Source organism: Balaenoptera ricei, chromosome 5, assembly GCF_028023285.1.
Source record: "Balaenoptera ricei isolate mBalRic1 chromosome 5, mBalRic1.hap2, whole genome shotgun sequence".
Taxonomy (NCBI): Eukaryota; Metazoa; Chordata; class Mammalia; order Artiodactyla; family Balaenopteridae; genus Balaenoptera; species Balaenoptera ricei.
The window spans coordinates 66,105,385-66,120,175 of record NC_082643.1 but is presented as its reverse complement, the minus strand read 5'-3'; the positions used below and the strand labels follow the sequence as shown (position 1 = coordinate 66,120,175).

Here is a 14,791-nt window from a genome sequence, read left to right as displayed (position 1 = left end):
TCTTCCCAGACCAGGGCTCGAACCCGTGTCCCCTGCATTGGCAGGCGGAGTCTTAACCACTGTACCACCAGGGAAGCCCTCTGTGTATTTTTTTTAACTTTCTGAAAATCATATACCACTTTTATAAAACTTTTAAGCCAAAAATAACTACAAGACATAATGTAATTGTGGCACATTTATGTTATACAACTTCCCACTTCATTGCCTCTGTTCCATTTAAGAACAGAGGTCTGGGAATATGGAGACCAGGCTTCTAGTCCAGACTGTTTTGCATGTATTCTATAACCTTGGGCAAGTTGGTTTGCCTCTGCAGGCCTCAGTTTCTTCTTCCCTAAGAGGGGTACTTAAGTAACAGTAGCTACTATTTCAGTGGTTTCCATGTGCCAAGTGCTGTGCTAAGCAGTTTCCTCACAGCAGCTCCATGGGTAGAGCATTATCCCCCTTTTCCAGATAAGAAAACAGAAGCTCAAGTAAGTGTTGGAATCAGAATTCAAATTCACGTTTAGCCCATCCCCCAAAGCCATGTTCTTTTCACTACACACTCTCCCAGCCACCTCTTGTCTCACGTCTCACAGTTTCCTGGCCCTAGAATGCACTTAAACCCAGGACTTGACTCAAAATCCTCTATCTGGAAAACACTATCTTTCTAAATTAACCTTTGGTCACTTTTATTATTGCTATGTCTGTTCTTTATGTTGCATCAAACTCTAAGACAGGATGTCTCAATCTCAGCACTACTGACATTTTGGACTGAAAATTTCTTGGTTGTTGGGAGCTGGATGTCTTTGGCAGCATCCCTGGCTTCTACCCCGCTATATGTCAGGATCACCCACCCTTCAAGTTGTGACACCAAAAATGCTTCCAGACATAGTCGCAAATGTCCCCTGGGGGAAAATCACCCAGGGTTGAGAATCAGTGTTCTAAAAAAAGGGAAAAGGCAAATTCCTGCATTAACCCTGAAGGAACACTGTTTTGAAAGGAGTTATGGAATCTTATAAGTATTTTTACCTGCATGATTCTTGGACTCTACCAGCTCAGGCTAAAGTCAGCTCCAGTGTCTCATTTCACATTATCTGCTTTGTGCAGAACACTGTACCAGTTACACATACATTACATATCCAAGATTTAGGGAAATGGGGAAGGAGAATAAACCTTGCCCTCTAAAAAAATGACTCTACTTCTCCCTTAGTGAAATTCACTTTTGCCTCAGAGGAAAAGAGCCACATGAGGCTGCTCAGTGAGAATGGATATTCAACAGGGAACAGTGGTAATTGAATACGATGCTGATTTTATTCCAACTAAATAAAGCAGCACATAAGTCATCTGGGCAATAAGCTTAACTCAAGGTGCAAAAGCCAAGAAACAAGTATCTTTGTTTGTTTGTTTTAATTATTAGTCACAGTCTATGGCTCTCTTCCATACCTCATCTCAGAAAATGTGGGTTAACATTTCACACAGAGTAACATAGGAAAAGAGAAAAAGGGAAGATGAAATTCATTTAGTGTGCTGTTAAAGGTGGTTTCTCCAATTTCTCTTCTGTGAACTGTTCCATCAGCATGGTCCACTTTGGATTATTTTAATATCATGACCATCTTCCCTGCAAAATGAACAACCATAAAAACACATTTATTACCTACCATATTGAAACTGTCCCCCTCTTTGTATTAAAAAGACCCACATCATTATACATTAGATTCTTTCCAGGGTGACACTTAATTAGTCATTTTTAAAGCTAAATCTAGGAAATTATGAGGGCAAAAGCCCAACTCGGCCATTTTTTTCCTAACCCAATGGCACAAGGAACTATCCCCAAAGAATCACTCTGAGAAGCCCTAGTAATTTCCTGAAGACTGAGTTCAGAGAATGGACCCCTGAAATACAAAGCAGCATACCTGGAGGGGGAGTCATGATCACCTGATCTGGTCAGGTATGTTACATGAAGGGCATCAGGTATAATATCAATACACTTATTACTGAGCATTCTAACAGGTAGAGTTATTAAGATCTGTTTTCTGACCAGTAGTGCAGGCTGTGTAGGTTGCCTGTACATGCCCTCTGAATTTAATAGAACATTTACTACTCCACAGAGTTTAACTACTAAATATATTCTTAATTTTGGGAAACTACCCATCCCTGGATAGTACCATCACTTCATTATTTGGTCTATAATTGATTAATCACTCACCTCATTCTCTAACCTTGACCTAGAAAATGTACTGAAGGAGTCTGTGTCTTTTTAAATGTCAGTCTTAAAATAGAACTACTTATGTCTCATTTGATTCTTATGTCCAAGACTCACAACTTCCTAAGTTATCAAAATGCAAGATAAGAACTAAAGAAAACTTGGCTAGTTTATACTGTAAAATTGTTACCTGATTTTCATGCACAGAGTACACTCATTGGGATACGTGGACATGTCACTTCCACACACAGGGCTAAAGTCCCTGGGACATCCTGGTAATTTATACTGATTGCAGTTTGGCTAGAAAAGAGAAAGGAAGACAGAAATTGGAGAATAACTTGAGACGTTCTCATCACAAAATAGCTGAGGGGAGGACAAAGTCCCAAGCTTCCCTAGATTTCCTAGAAACAGCCTACAGAAAGATTTCTATTTTCCACACACACACACAAAAAAGTTTTTCTAATGCAAAAATCAGATGCAGTGTTGAAGCAATGGGTCAATACCTGCTATGTAAGAAAAGGACCTCAGAGGAAGGTTCTGTCTGGCTGATTTTTAAATGAAAGTCCAAGACATGTCACCAAACCTACTTTACTATCCTCCAGCTTCATAATTTGCTCTTCACTACCACCTCCATGAGAATGTCCTGTTACATTCCACCTAATCCCTGGGCATAATGCCCAGACACACTCAGGAATCCTGTCTGGACTTTTAAGATACTGGCATTGAAGCAACAGCATTAAAGAAAGCAGTAGGTTCAGAATTAGATCTCAGGGGTTGTTATGGGTTTAATTGTGTCCACCCAGAAAGATACGTTAAAGTCCTAACCCCCAGTACCTCAGAATGTGACCATATATGGAAATAGGGTCTTTTTTTTTTTTAATTATTTATTTATTTATTTATTATTTATGGCTGTGTTGGGTCTTTGCCTCTGTGTGAGGGCTTTCTCCAGTTGCGGCAAGCGGGGGCCACTCTTCATCGCGGTGCGCGGGCCTCTCTTGTTGCGGAGCACAGGCTCCAGACGCGCAGGCTCAGCAATTGTGGCCCACGGGCCCAGTTGCTCTGCGGCATGTGGGATCCTCCCAGACCAGGGCTCGAACCCGTGTCCCCTGCATTGGCAGGCGGATTCTCAACCACTGCGCCACCAGGGAAGCCCGGAAATAGGGTCTTTATATAGGTAATCAACTTAAGGTTAGTAGAATTGGCCTTAATCCAATATGACTGGTGTCCCTATAAAAAGGGAAAATTTGGACACAGAGTCACACACAGAGGGAAGATCGTGTGAAGACATGGAGAGAATGCCATTTACAAGCCAAGGAATGCCTGGGGCTACCAGATACTAGGCGAGAGGAATAGAACTTCCTCTCTCGGAAGGAAGCAACCCTGCCAACACCTTGAGTTTGGACTTCTAGCCTTGAGAACTGTGAGACAATTCATTTCCGTTGTGTAAGATACTCGGTTTGTGGCTTTATTACGGCAGCCCTAAGAAACCGATATGGGGTCATGGAACTCAACCCTCAGATTTCATGGAATTGAGGCCGGATAGGTAACATGTCTTGTGCATAGCCACTAGTCTCTAGCAGGGCCAGGGCTAGAAATGGTCACAATGGTCACACCATGGTGTGCAGAGTCCCACTTTAATAACAGGTTAAATATATGGCCTGCTGTATTTCTGTTTTGTGTGTGCATGTATGTTTTAGTAAATAGTGATTACCTTTCCTCACTTCAGAGTAAGTCACACTGTTTAGCACTCTTAATAAATGAATTACACATTTCTACTGACATTATCTGGATTTATAAAGTGCTAAGCAGGGCTGGCCTTGGGCCAGACTCTGAAGTAAAGAAATTTTTTGACCCTTTCCATCCTCTGTTCAGCCCTCTATCTCCATTTCGGAGCCTAATGTGTTTCTTGCAGCTCCAGGCTCACTAAGATGATGCCTTCCAGGGCTTCCACAGGAGAGTAGATGCCCTCTTATCCAATGAGATTGGGACAAGTTGTTCTTGGTCATTTAACTGAAAAAGTCAATTAAAGCATGTAAACCGTAACACAAAATATAACATACCCTAAATATTTTATCTTAAAACATATAAATGAAAATAAAATTGTCACTCTTTTGATGTAAGGCAATGACAGGGCACTTGGCCAGCTGTAATGCTATCTACACTAAGATAACCTCCCTTGCAGCTAGTTATGACCACATGATCAAAATCAGGCTGATGGGATATGAGTGGAATTATTGTGTAGTAGCTTCTGGGAACCTCCTTTAAAAGAAAGTTGGTACCTGTCCTCTGCTTCTCCCAATTTTTATTCTCCTTTGTCCATTCCTCCATCCTGCTCCTGGGTGCATGGAGCTCTACTTTTTATCTTACAGACCGGGAGGCCAAAGGCCACATCCTAAGATGGCAGCTCTGTGAGCTGTTATTTTGAGTCGTTGTTTCTTGCAGCTGAATCTAATCCTACCTGACACAAGACATAAGACTTTTCCTATGAATGTTTCAACTAGAGTTTTGTGTACTAACACTGCAAAAATCATACCCACAATAAATCACCTATGATTTCTTTAAAATGGAATTTCTCAACCCCATTCATATTTTGGACCAGATAATTCTTTGCTGTGTGAGGCTGTGCACCGTAGGAAGTTTAGTAGCATCTCTGTTCTCTATCCACTAGATGCCAGTGACAACTCCCTGGTCATGACAATCAAAATGACAGTCTAAATGTCAGCTGGGGGGTAAAACTGCCCCTTTTAAATATGGTGAGACTTTATAGACACTGGCACAGCAAGGTAATATACAATTTAAAAAAATAATTCCCCAATTATTTTCAGTTGTTTTACCTACACCTAATTTAATTTGTTTTTAGCATTTTGTCTTTCAGCAAGTCTTTCAAAAGCATTTGACACATTTCTCATATAAACAGCTTTATTTCTTTACACTCATGTTTATGCTGTCTTTACATTTTTAATTAAAATAGGACTGGCAACTGGCATAACAGGCTTGTGAACACGCACACCTGAGTCTTGGTCAGCACATAACACCACTGATGGAAAATAAGCTTTACTGGCATACAGGAGAGTAGTTAAGCAAGAAGGTAACCTGTCTATAACCAGTGAGTAATCGATCTGCTGTGGGAATCGTTCAGAGAGCAAGGAGAGGGTCGTATGTGAGTCTGCTGAAGTGGAGGATGCCTGATTGAGTTTTTACTGTTATTATCCCCCATTTTCTGAAAGAAAATCAAACCCAAGAAAACGAGTCATCTGATCAAAAGTAATATTGGGCACCCATTAAGTGCTGAAGACTGGGTATCAAATAACAAATAAGACATCATCCATGACCACAGGAGGGGAAGACAGGCAATTACAATTCAGTGCTCTGATGGGCTAGTGAAGAGCACCAATCTGGAGTCAGAATGCCTGGGTTGGACCCATAGTTGCACCATTTCCATGTGACCTTGACCAAGGAGATAATAATGGTACCTACTTCATAGTGCTATAAAAAGTTAAATGAGGGAATTCCCTGGCTGTCCAGTGGTTAGGACTCCACACTTTCACTGCCAAGGGCCTGGGTTCAATCCCTGGTTGGGGAACTAAGATCCCACAAGCCTTGCTGCGTGGCCAAAAAAAAAAAAAAAAAAAACAATTAAATGACTTATTCTATATAAAGAATTTAGAATTTAGAACAGTGCTTGGCACATAGTAAATGGTATCTAAACATTTAGTGTTGAAGAAAATCAGAATATGTCACCCCCAAAATATGGCCCTATGACATAAAAATTATTTTGAGCTAAAGGCAGTTAATATGCAACTCTCTCTCTCTTCCCCTTTTCTGCCTAAAGGCAGGATATAAATTCTCCTTTAGTGGACATGACTCTGGACTCTTATCAGCCCAGAAATGGCACCTGAGGAATCTGCAAACAAACCTTACTCCATTAGTTCCCTCCCACTATTTATCTTCCCACTATTTGCCACCCTTGGAAGCCTAAAACCATTTTCCTTTGCCCTGTCATTTATCTACAAACTTATTGCTCTCTGGTAAAGATGCTATATAAGGCAGATTTCTAAGCCACCTCTTTGAGTTACTCATCTCTTGGGTGCTCCCATGTGTATGCACAATGCACTTGTTAATAAACGTTTGTTTATTTTTCTCTTGTTAACCTGTCCTTTGTTATAGGGGCCCCAGCTGAGAACTTAGAAGGGTAGAGGAAAGATTTTTTTCCTCCCCTACACTAGCATGGTGGTGATGATAATGCAGTGTAGTTTGAATGGAAGCACAGAGAAAGTGCATTTATGTCTGCTTTGGAGGAAGAAAACAAGGTGGGAAGGTTTCCTGGAAAAGGTCTACACTGAATTGAATACTCAAAGTTACCTAACCCACGGAGGTCAATCTCCCCATATGTAAAATAATGATATCTATCTATCTTACAAGGTCATTGTGAGAATTGAGAGACTGCATATACAAAGGGACAGTGTCAGACCACATATTAAAATAGAACTCTGACCCATAACCTGTAGCAACTTGCCCAGGAAACCAACCCATTACTTAGAATAACCAACCCAAGAAGCCAACCTGCTATAAATTAGACTTGTCAGAAGTCAGATGGTTATCTCTAGTGACAGTCCAATAAGCCAAACAGTAAGCTCTGTAACAATTGGCCAAATTGGCCAGGACTTGATTAATAACTGATAGTTTCCCTAAATTTTTGTTCCTGCTTCCAACTTAGGACCAATCAGAGAAAGCCAATATGCCCTCCTAACCAATCACATAGGATTCCTGCCTTTAGTTACCCACTTACAGCCTCCCCATGCCAACAGCTTTGATCAGGGCACACCTGATGCCTTCCCTTTTTCCCACTTTAAAGCTTTCCCACTCCTCTGCCTTTGAGTCTCGGCCAAAAGGCAGGTGATATGCCTGATTCACTTGCTTCATCAGGCTCTGAATAACTAGCTTTTGCTTGTTCTCATTTGGTTGGCCTTCGCTTGCTTCCACAGAATTTAATTTGATAATATACATAAAATGTCTACTACAAGGTGTAACTATTAGGGAAACAAAGCAGGCCTTCAAGGCATGAGCTATTGTCAACCAAATTTTACATTGTGATCCGTATCAAAAAGCCTGCCTGAGAATCTGGTTTCTAAAGAAGCAGTCCACTGTTTCGAAAGTGGCAGGTCAGACCTGAAAACCAGCCCCCAACCCAAACTGTTGAGGGCTTCGCTGTATCAGTAGAAACAATACAAGTGGTTTCCTACTTACTGTTCTGTATTCTGAAGGGTGAGCAAATTGAGTGTTCAAAGAGGCTGCAAGAAGGAAACAGACACTTTAAAGCATGGGGTTAATTAAGGTCAATTCTTGTTCATAAGGGTTTTTTAAAATTCAGCTTGTGATTTATACAGGCCACGTATCTCCCTTTCCCTCCGATGCCTAGCTTCTTTGAACCCCCCTAAGAAGTATGTTCAGTTGTGTTCTGGCACCTCTCCTAGCAGGCACACAGAGGACATTTGGTACCGGTTCCGTAACTGACCACGCTAATAGGATTGCTTGGGAAACTTTGGAGCTACCGAATAAAAGTTAGAGAAGAAACTCAATAATTCACGATGTTCTTTTCCTCTGTGGCTCAAGGTAATAAATGCAAAATTTGACATTAGGTGTTACCGCTTTAACTCCATTTTAAGTGGACATCAAGTCTGGCTGGACTAAGGCCCCTTTCTCATGAGCCCGAGTGCCCGGCGCACTTGGCATTCACAATTCCTGATTCCTGTACATCTCCTGCTGAGGTTCTGTAGGGCCCCTGGTACACAAAAACCCAACTCCCGATCTTGGGCTCCAGGAAATCTGCTTTAAGGGAGAAAGAGCAGACAGCAGGGTCACTAAGAAGATGCTGGGAACGAAGCCCAAGCAAGAACTAAAGAGGGTTGCTGGCTTCACAACGCCAGCCCCTCACACCCCCAAGGTCGTGTCCCTAGACAACCGCTGGGCGGGCCTGGAACCGCCAGTAACGGGTGCGCGGAGGGGCGCCAAAGCCGCCCGGACCCGGGCAGGGGCAGTCGCCAGCGAGACCCCTTCTCGGTAACTCCTCGGCCGGTCCTCCGCGGAGCAGGCCCACAGGTGAGCGTTACCTGCCGAGTCCCAGCAGACCAGGAGCAACAGCCCCAAGCGCAGTGCCTCGAGCGCCATCCTCCGCGGCCGGCCGTCGGGTCCCTGCGCTCCAGCGCCCGCGCGACACGGAGAGCGCCCTCGGGTCGGACACGCGACGGGGTGGGGTGAAGGAGGGGCGGGTAAGAGGAGGAAGAACGGAGCAGGTAGGAGGAGGGGGGAGGGGCAGGAAAGGACGCGTGGGGGGGGAGGGGGAGGGGAAGGCAGAGGAGGGGTGGTGGCTGGCCCCCCATCGCCTCACCCCGCTGAGGATGAGAGTAAGCAATTAGAGGGCCACCTCTCCCTGCAGCAAACAAGAACCGTGTAAGAGCCCTGGATAAGCTTGCGGGCTCTCAGTCAACCTCAGTTTCTTCAGCATCTGCTCTGTACCAAGCAGTGTTTGGGGCTGAACTTAAAGGCGGTCCCTGCTGTCTGGAAGCTTTCCAGTGTAGGTGTTGGGGGAGAGGTAACAGGGGGAACTCCAAAACAAGTGAATACAGTAATTTCGAAAATTAAGTGCTAGAGAGTTGGGAGGTGGGAGGAGAAGACTTTCCTTTGGGAGGTCAGGAAAGGCCTTTCAGAGGTGGCAGTTAAGCTGAAAGCTGAAGGATGAGAAGGAAGCCTGGTGAAGACCCTGGGGACAAGTATTCCAGGCTCAAGGAAAAGCGAGTGCGGAAAACTAGAGGCAGGAACCAACTCAGTGTGTTCAGCTGGAGCCCTAGGTGAGGGAGGGGGAAGGGGGAGGGTGATGGAACCACAGGGTCATGAACATGTGTGGTCATGTAGGCCATGATAAGGGGTTTGGATTTGTTCCTGTTGCAGTGGGAAGCCAGTGGAGGATTTTAAGCAGGGGCATGGCCCTGATATGACTTACGTCTTAAGAGATTGGATGAAGAATGGAGGAGATAGGTAAGAGTGGAGGCGGGGGGAGAAATTCGGTGGCTTTTACAGTAATCCAGGCAAGGGATGGTGGCAGCTGGAATTAATGGATAATAGGGGACTGGTGAGAAATAGATTCAGGATGTCTTTTGGAGGCAGAACCAAGTGGAGTGAAGAGAAGAATCAAGGATGCTTCCTGGGATTTTGTCCTGAACAGGTGGATGTGTGGTGATGCCATTTCTGTGATGAAGAACGTTTGGAGAGGATGCCTATTAGACCTCCAAGTGGACATGTGGACAAGGCAGTTGGAATTACAAATTCGGAGCTAGAGGTATAAATGCAGAAGTCATCAGCATATCAATGGTAGGCTGACCCAAAGCCCAGAGGAAGAGTACCGCATGGGTCAGAGGTCAGAGTCCTGGGGCACTACTATGTGCAGAACTCTGACAGATATGGAGAACAAGGAACAAGCCAGTGAAGGAGGAAGAAAACCAAGCTAGAGTCTGGGGTTGCTGCTGCAAGGTTGGGAATTAGGAGGACTGAGCATTGTCATGAGCTTTGGCAAGATTGTAGTCACTGACGACCCTGATAAGATCTTTTTCAGAGAAATGATGGGTTCCAGATCCCAAATGGCCTGGTTGAAGGAATGAGGTGAGAAAGTGGTGACAGAGAGTGTAGACAGTTCTTGTGAGTTTTGCTATGAAAGGGGAGCCAGAGGTGGGCAGTGAGTAGCCTATGAAACTTCCGAGTCTTCTGGGGATCATGTCAAAAACCTTCGAGTATCTTCCCGCCTCCATTGTCTTAGGAGGAAACCAAAGTTCTTACTATGGCCGCCAAGGCCTCTGCTGGTCTCTTACTGCTCTCCCCTGACTCACTCTTCCCCAGCCCCACCGGGCTCCCTGTTCCCACCCTAGTGCCTTTGCACTTTCCTTTCCCTCTGCTTACATATCTATGGAGCTCCCTCCTCCCCTTCCTTCTGTTGCAGCTCACATGTCCCCACATCAGAAATGCCTTCCCTGACCATCCTGTAAAACCATAGTGCCCCTCCTTTCTATTCTCCTTAGCCTGCCTTATTTTCCCTCCCCCATAGGGTTTATCTCAACTTGACTTTTTAAAAAAATTTATTTATGACACCCTCATGTCAGTTCCTAAAGGGGAGTGATTCTTTTTTGGTTCATGCCATATTTCCAGCACCTAGAAGAGTACTGCTCAACAAATATTTGGTAAATGAATAAATGGATTCCTATGGAGTCGGGACCTTAGCTTACCTAAAAGTATGGTCCACAGAAAAAAAACAAACCACCAGTATGCATAAACAAAATAGCTCTTTGGTTAAGAGGGAATTAAACCTTGATTTTTGGTTTTGCATGCATTCATTTCTTAGTATAACATGGCTATAAAGAGTTTTGCAGTCAAATACTTGCTCTGCAAGTTACTTAACAAGCTCTGAATCTCAGAGCTTCCACTTTTGCCTTCCCCCTATAAAATGGGTATTATAACAATAGAATCTTGGGAGTATTAAATGAGAAAATGTACATAAAGAACTTAGGACACAGTGGACTCAATAAATTTTTGTCTCTTGCCATCTTCTCCATGATGGCATCTGTAACAAAGACAGTTATTCAGTTTGTAAGTGATTAGGCACCTGCCCCGAACTCACATCACATTGGCCATTGTGTTGTTACAGAGCTGGACATCACGAGCCTATAGGCAGTGACATTTTTTATTTCTCTTACTTCTCTAACCCTAGTGCCTAGCACTGTGCCTGACACAAGCTCAATAAATATTTGGTGAATAAGTAAATCTTTGAAATATTAAACTGACATCACAACAGGAAAGTAGACCAAAAAGAGGAAAACATAGGACCCAGGAAACAGGAATTCCAACCCAAGAGAGAAGCAAAGGAATTAGTAGGCAGCAGTATAGCAGTCCTAGAGTTCAGCCAATCCAGAATGGAACAAGCAAGAGGCCCCTGGAGGCAGGTTCTAGAGGAGGAAGTAGATAGAATAAGAAATGTGTCTTGGGCTTCCCTGGTGGCGCAGTGGTTGAGAATCTGCCTGCCAATGCAGGGGACACGGGTTCAAGCCCTGGTCTGGGAAGATCCCACATGCCGCGGAGCAACTAGGCCCGTGAGCCACAACTACTGAGCCTGCGCGTCTGGAGCCTGTGCTCCACAACAAGAGAGGCCGCGATAGTGAGAGGCCCGCGCACCACGATGAAGAGTGGCCCCCACTTGCCACAACTAGAGAAAGCCCTCGCACAGAAACGAAGACCCAACACAGCCAAAAATAAATTAATTAATTAATTAAAAAAAAAAAAAGAATCAATGTCTGATCATTGTTTTAAAAAAAAAGTATCATTTTGTATTACAAGAATAATATTTTTAAGAAATTAACAAATAAAAGAAAGGTTATTCTGAGACTCATTCATCAATGACCTCTAACAGTACCTCGTATAGTATGAGAACATTTATTTACTGATTATTTTTTTTTCCCTTGAGAAACTCCCTTTGACATATTGACTGATTCCACAATACATACAAATTTTTGTGGCTATTCAGCAAACCTTAATGAGAGGTTTAGAGATGAGAAATAATTTGACCAAAGAGGCACAACAAGTTAGTACATTGGCAGATTTGTTTCTTTTCTGCCTCATATCTGTGTGTCAGTGTTGATCTGTGACATACTCCCTGGTTCAGTCCAGGTCTAGTCTGGAAAATACAGTTTACGTCAAACAAAAAGATTCCTAAGCCCAAGCAGGTAGTTCACTCATTTGAAATAACATATGCCCTTCATCCACATTCCCGCATAATCACAGAAGTGGGACTAGGCCAAGTAAGTAACTGTATGAAAACTATCCTGTATTTGTGTTCTCCCGCATAATCACAGAAGTGGGACTAGGCCAAGTAAGTAACTGTATGAAAACTATCCTGTATTTGTGTTCTCCCGCATAATCACAGAAGTGGGACTAGGCCAAGTAAGTAACTGTATGAAAACTATCCTGTATTTGTGTTCTCCCTCAGCTCTTTGTTTAGTTGGGCTCAGCTCTATTTGGTGGTGTCTACTGCCATCTAGTGGAAATGAATTGACATTTTTAACTAGTGCCTCATTTTTATGGTACTTTAGTTTTCGAAGAGCTCTCATTTTATCTTCACAATAACCTATGAAGTAGACATTGTTATTCCATTTTGCTTTAACTTCTTAGAAATACTTAATATTATTGAGCTTATTGTGCTTCAGACACTATACATGAATCATCTTATTTATTCCCCGTATCAATTATTTTTTAATTTATTTATTTTAGGTTGCGTTGGGTCTTCATTGCTGTGCGCAGGCTTTCTTTAGTTGCAGCGAGCGGGGGCTACTCTTCGTTGTGGTGCGCAGGCTTCTCATTGCAGTGGCTTCTCTTGTTGCGGAGCACAGGCTCTAGGTGTGCGAGCTTCAGTAGTTGTGGCATGCGGGCTCAGTAGTAGTGGCTTGCGGCTCTAGAGCGCAGGCTTAGTAGCTGTGACGCACGGGCTTAGTTGCTCCGCGGCATGTGGGATCTTCCCGGACCAGGGCTCGAACCGGTGTCCCCTGCATTGGCAGGCGGATTCTTAACCACTGTTCCACCAGGGAACCCACCCCCCCCCTTTTCAATTTTGTGTGATCTGTGCATATTGCCTGTATTGTTATCCCATTTACAGATGAGAAATCTAAGGCTGAGAGAATTTAAGCCTTAGATTTAAACCTCAGTAGGAATCAGGATTCAAACCCAGGGGAGGCACACATCACTAATACAAACCTTCTCCTGCCCCTCCTTCTCCTTCTCATCCTCCCTTTCCTCCTCCTCCATTTTCTTCTTCTCCTCTTCTTCTTCCCCTTCTTCATCTTCATCTTCATTATTGCAAACATTGTGATTATGTGCCAGGCATTTTCCTAAGTCCTGTACAAGTATTATATAACTTAATCCTCACAACAACTCTTATGAATTAAGTATAATTATTATTCCCATTTCATAGATGAGGAAATCAAGGCGCAGAGCAGTTAAGCAAGTTAACTGAGGCCATCAGCTAGTGAAAGCGTAGCCAGAATTGGAACCCAGAGAATTTGGGGTTTTATTTTTATTTTATTTATTTATTTATTTATTTATTTATTTATTTTTGGCCACGTCGCACAGCTTGTGAGATCTTAGTTCCCCGACCAGGGATTTAACCTGGGCTCTGGCAGTGAAAGTACCAAGTCCTAACCACTGGACCACCAGGGAATTCCCTGTTTTAATATTTTTTAAAATTTAAATAAAGTTAACATTTGCTTCTCTGAAATCTATGAAGTGAATCTTTTCTTCCTCATTTCTTATTTTGTTTTCTAGCTTTATTGAGCTATCACTGACATATAACATTGTGCAAGTTTAAATATACAGTGTGATGATTTGATACACATAATATATGTGAAATGATTACCACAAAGTACTTAACACATCCATCACCTCACATAATCACAAATTGCGTTTGTGTGTGTGTGTGTGTGTGTGATGAGAACATTTAAAATCTATAATCTCAGCAATTTTCAAGTATATGATACAGTATTTTTTTTTTTTAAACGTGATGATCCATTTATTTATTTATTTATTTATGGCTGTGTTGGGTCTTCGTTTCTGTGCGAGGACTTTCTCTAGTTGTGGCAAGTGGGGGCCACTCTTCATTGCGGTGCGCGGGCCTCTCACTGTCGCGGCCTCCCTTGTTGCAGAGCACAAGCTCCAGACGCGCAGGCTCAGTAACTGCGGCTCACGGGCCTAGTTGCTCCGCGGCATGTGGGATCTTCCCAGACCAGGGCTCGAACCCGTGTCCCCTGCATCGGCAGGCAGACTCTCAACCACTGCGCCACCAGGGAAGCCCGATACAGTATTGTTAATCGTAGTCACCATGCTGTACATTAGATCCCCAGAGCTTTCTCATCTTATAACTGGAAGTTTGTACCCTTTGACCAACATCTCCCCATTTCCCCACCCATACAGCCCCTGGCAACCACAATTCTTATTCTCTATTTCTATGAGTTTGGGTTTCTTTTACATTCCATCTGTCAGTGAGGTCATGCAGCATCTGTCTTTCTCTGTCTGGCTTGCTTCACTCACCACACCACAGGGCCCTCAGGGGAACCCCAGGGAGCATTATATTATTCCAGACCCCATGCTCTCAACAGTAAGCAGTTTCAGAAATAAAGTTAATTTGTCTCCTCATTACAAAATTAATACATATTTAGGAAAGCAGAAAGAAAAAAATCACTCAAAATTCTGTCTCCCGGGACTTCCCTGGTGGTCCAGTGGTTAAGACTCTGCGCTTGCTCCCAATGCAGGGGGCCCGGGTTCGATCCCTGGTCAGGGAACTAGATCCCACATGCACGCCGCAACAAAGATCCCGCATGCCCCAGCTAAGACCCAGCACAGCCAAATAAACAAATATTAAAAAAATAAAAAATTCTGTCTCCCAAACACAATCAAAATTAATATTTGGTGTCTTTCTCCTAGACATAATTCTAAGCTACTTTGATTTTAATATAGCTGTGATTGTACTATAAAAACCATTTTGGGTTGTTTCTTTTATTTAACGTTTTAACTTTGGCATTT

The 14,791-nt window shown here is 43.3% G+C and overlaps 1 protein-coding gene and 1 non-coding gene across 2 annotated transcripts; one reads left to right on the top strand and one right to left on the bottom strand.

The window, feature by feature from the left end:
* Window positions 1-1,551: 1,551 nt before the first annotated feature.
* Window positions 1,552-8,360, bottom strand: SPINK2 (serine peptidase inhibitor Kazal type 2). The gene is made up of 4 exons (XM_059924083.1): window positions 8,293-8,360; window positions 7,430-7,473; window positions 2,373-2,482; window positions 1,552-1,597 (listed from the first exon to the last, which is right to left on the bottom strand). Exons 1-4 carry the CDS (start codon window positions 8,348-8,350, stop codon window positions 1,552-1,554), a joined length of 258 nt encoding a protein of 85 aa, XP_059780066.1. The 5' UTR covers window positions 8,351-8,360.
* A 6,113-nt stretch (window positions 8,361-14,473) lies between these two features.
* TRNAA-UGC (transfer RNA alanine (anticodon UGC)) lies at window positions 14,474-14,550 on the top strand. The gene is given in 2 exon segments: window positions 14,474-14,510; window positions 14,515-14,550. It is a non-coding gene; the product is annotated as a tRNA-Ala (tRNA).
* The last annotated feature ends 241 nt before the right edge of the window (window positions 14,551-14,791 follow it).

Excerpts from the sequence above, each read along its gene's own strand:
- SPINK2 (XM_059924083.1), bottom strand. The coding sequence starts at position 8,350 with ATGGCGCTCGAGGCACTGCGCTTGGGGCTGTTGCTCCTGGTCTGCTGG. Across the intron at positions 7,474-8,292 it reads GGTCTGCTGGGACTCGGCAG|CCTCTTTGAACACTCAATTT; the intron begins GTAACGCTCACC and ends TCCTTCTTGCAG. Across the intron at positions 2,483-7,429 it reads ACCCTTCAGAATACAGAACA|CCAAACTGCAATCAGTATAA; the intron begins GTAAGTAGGAAA and ends TCTCTTTTCTAG.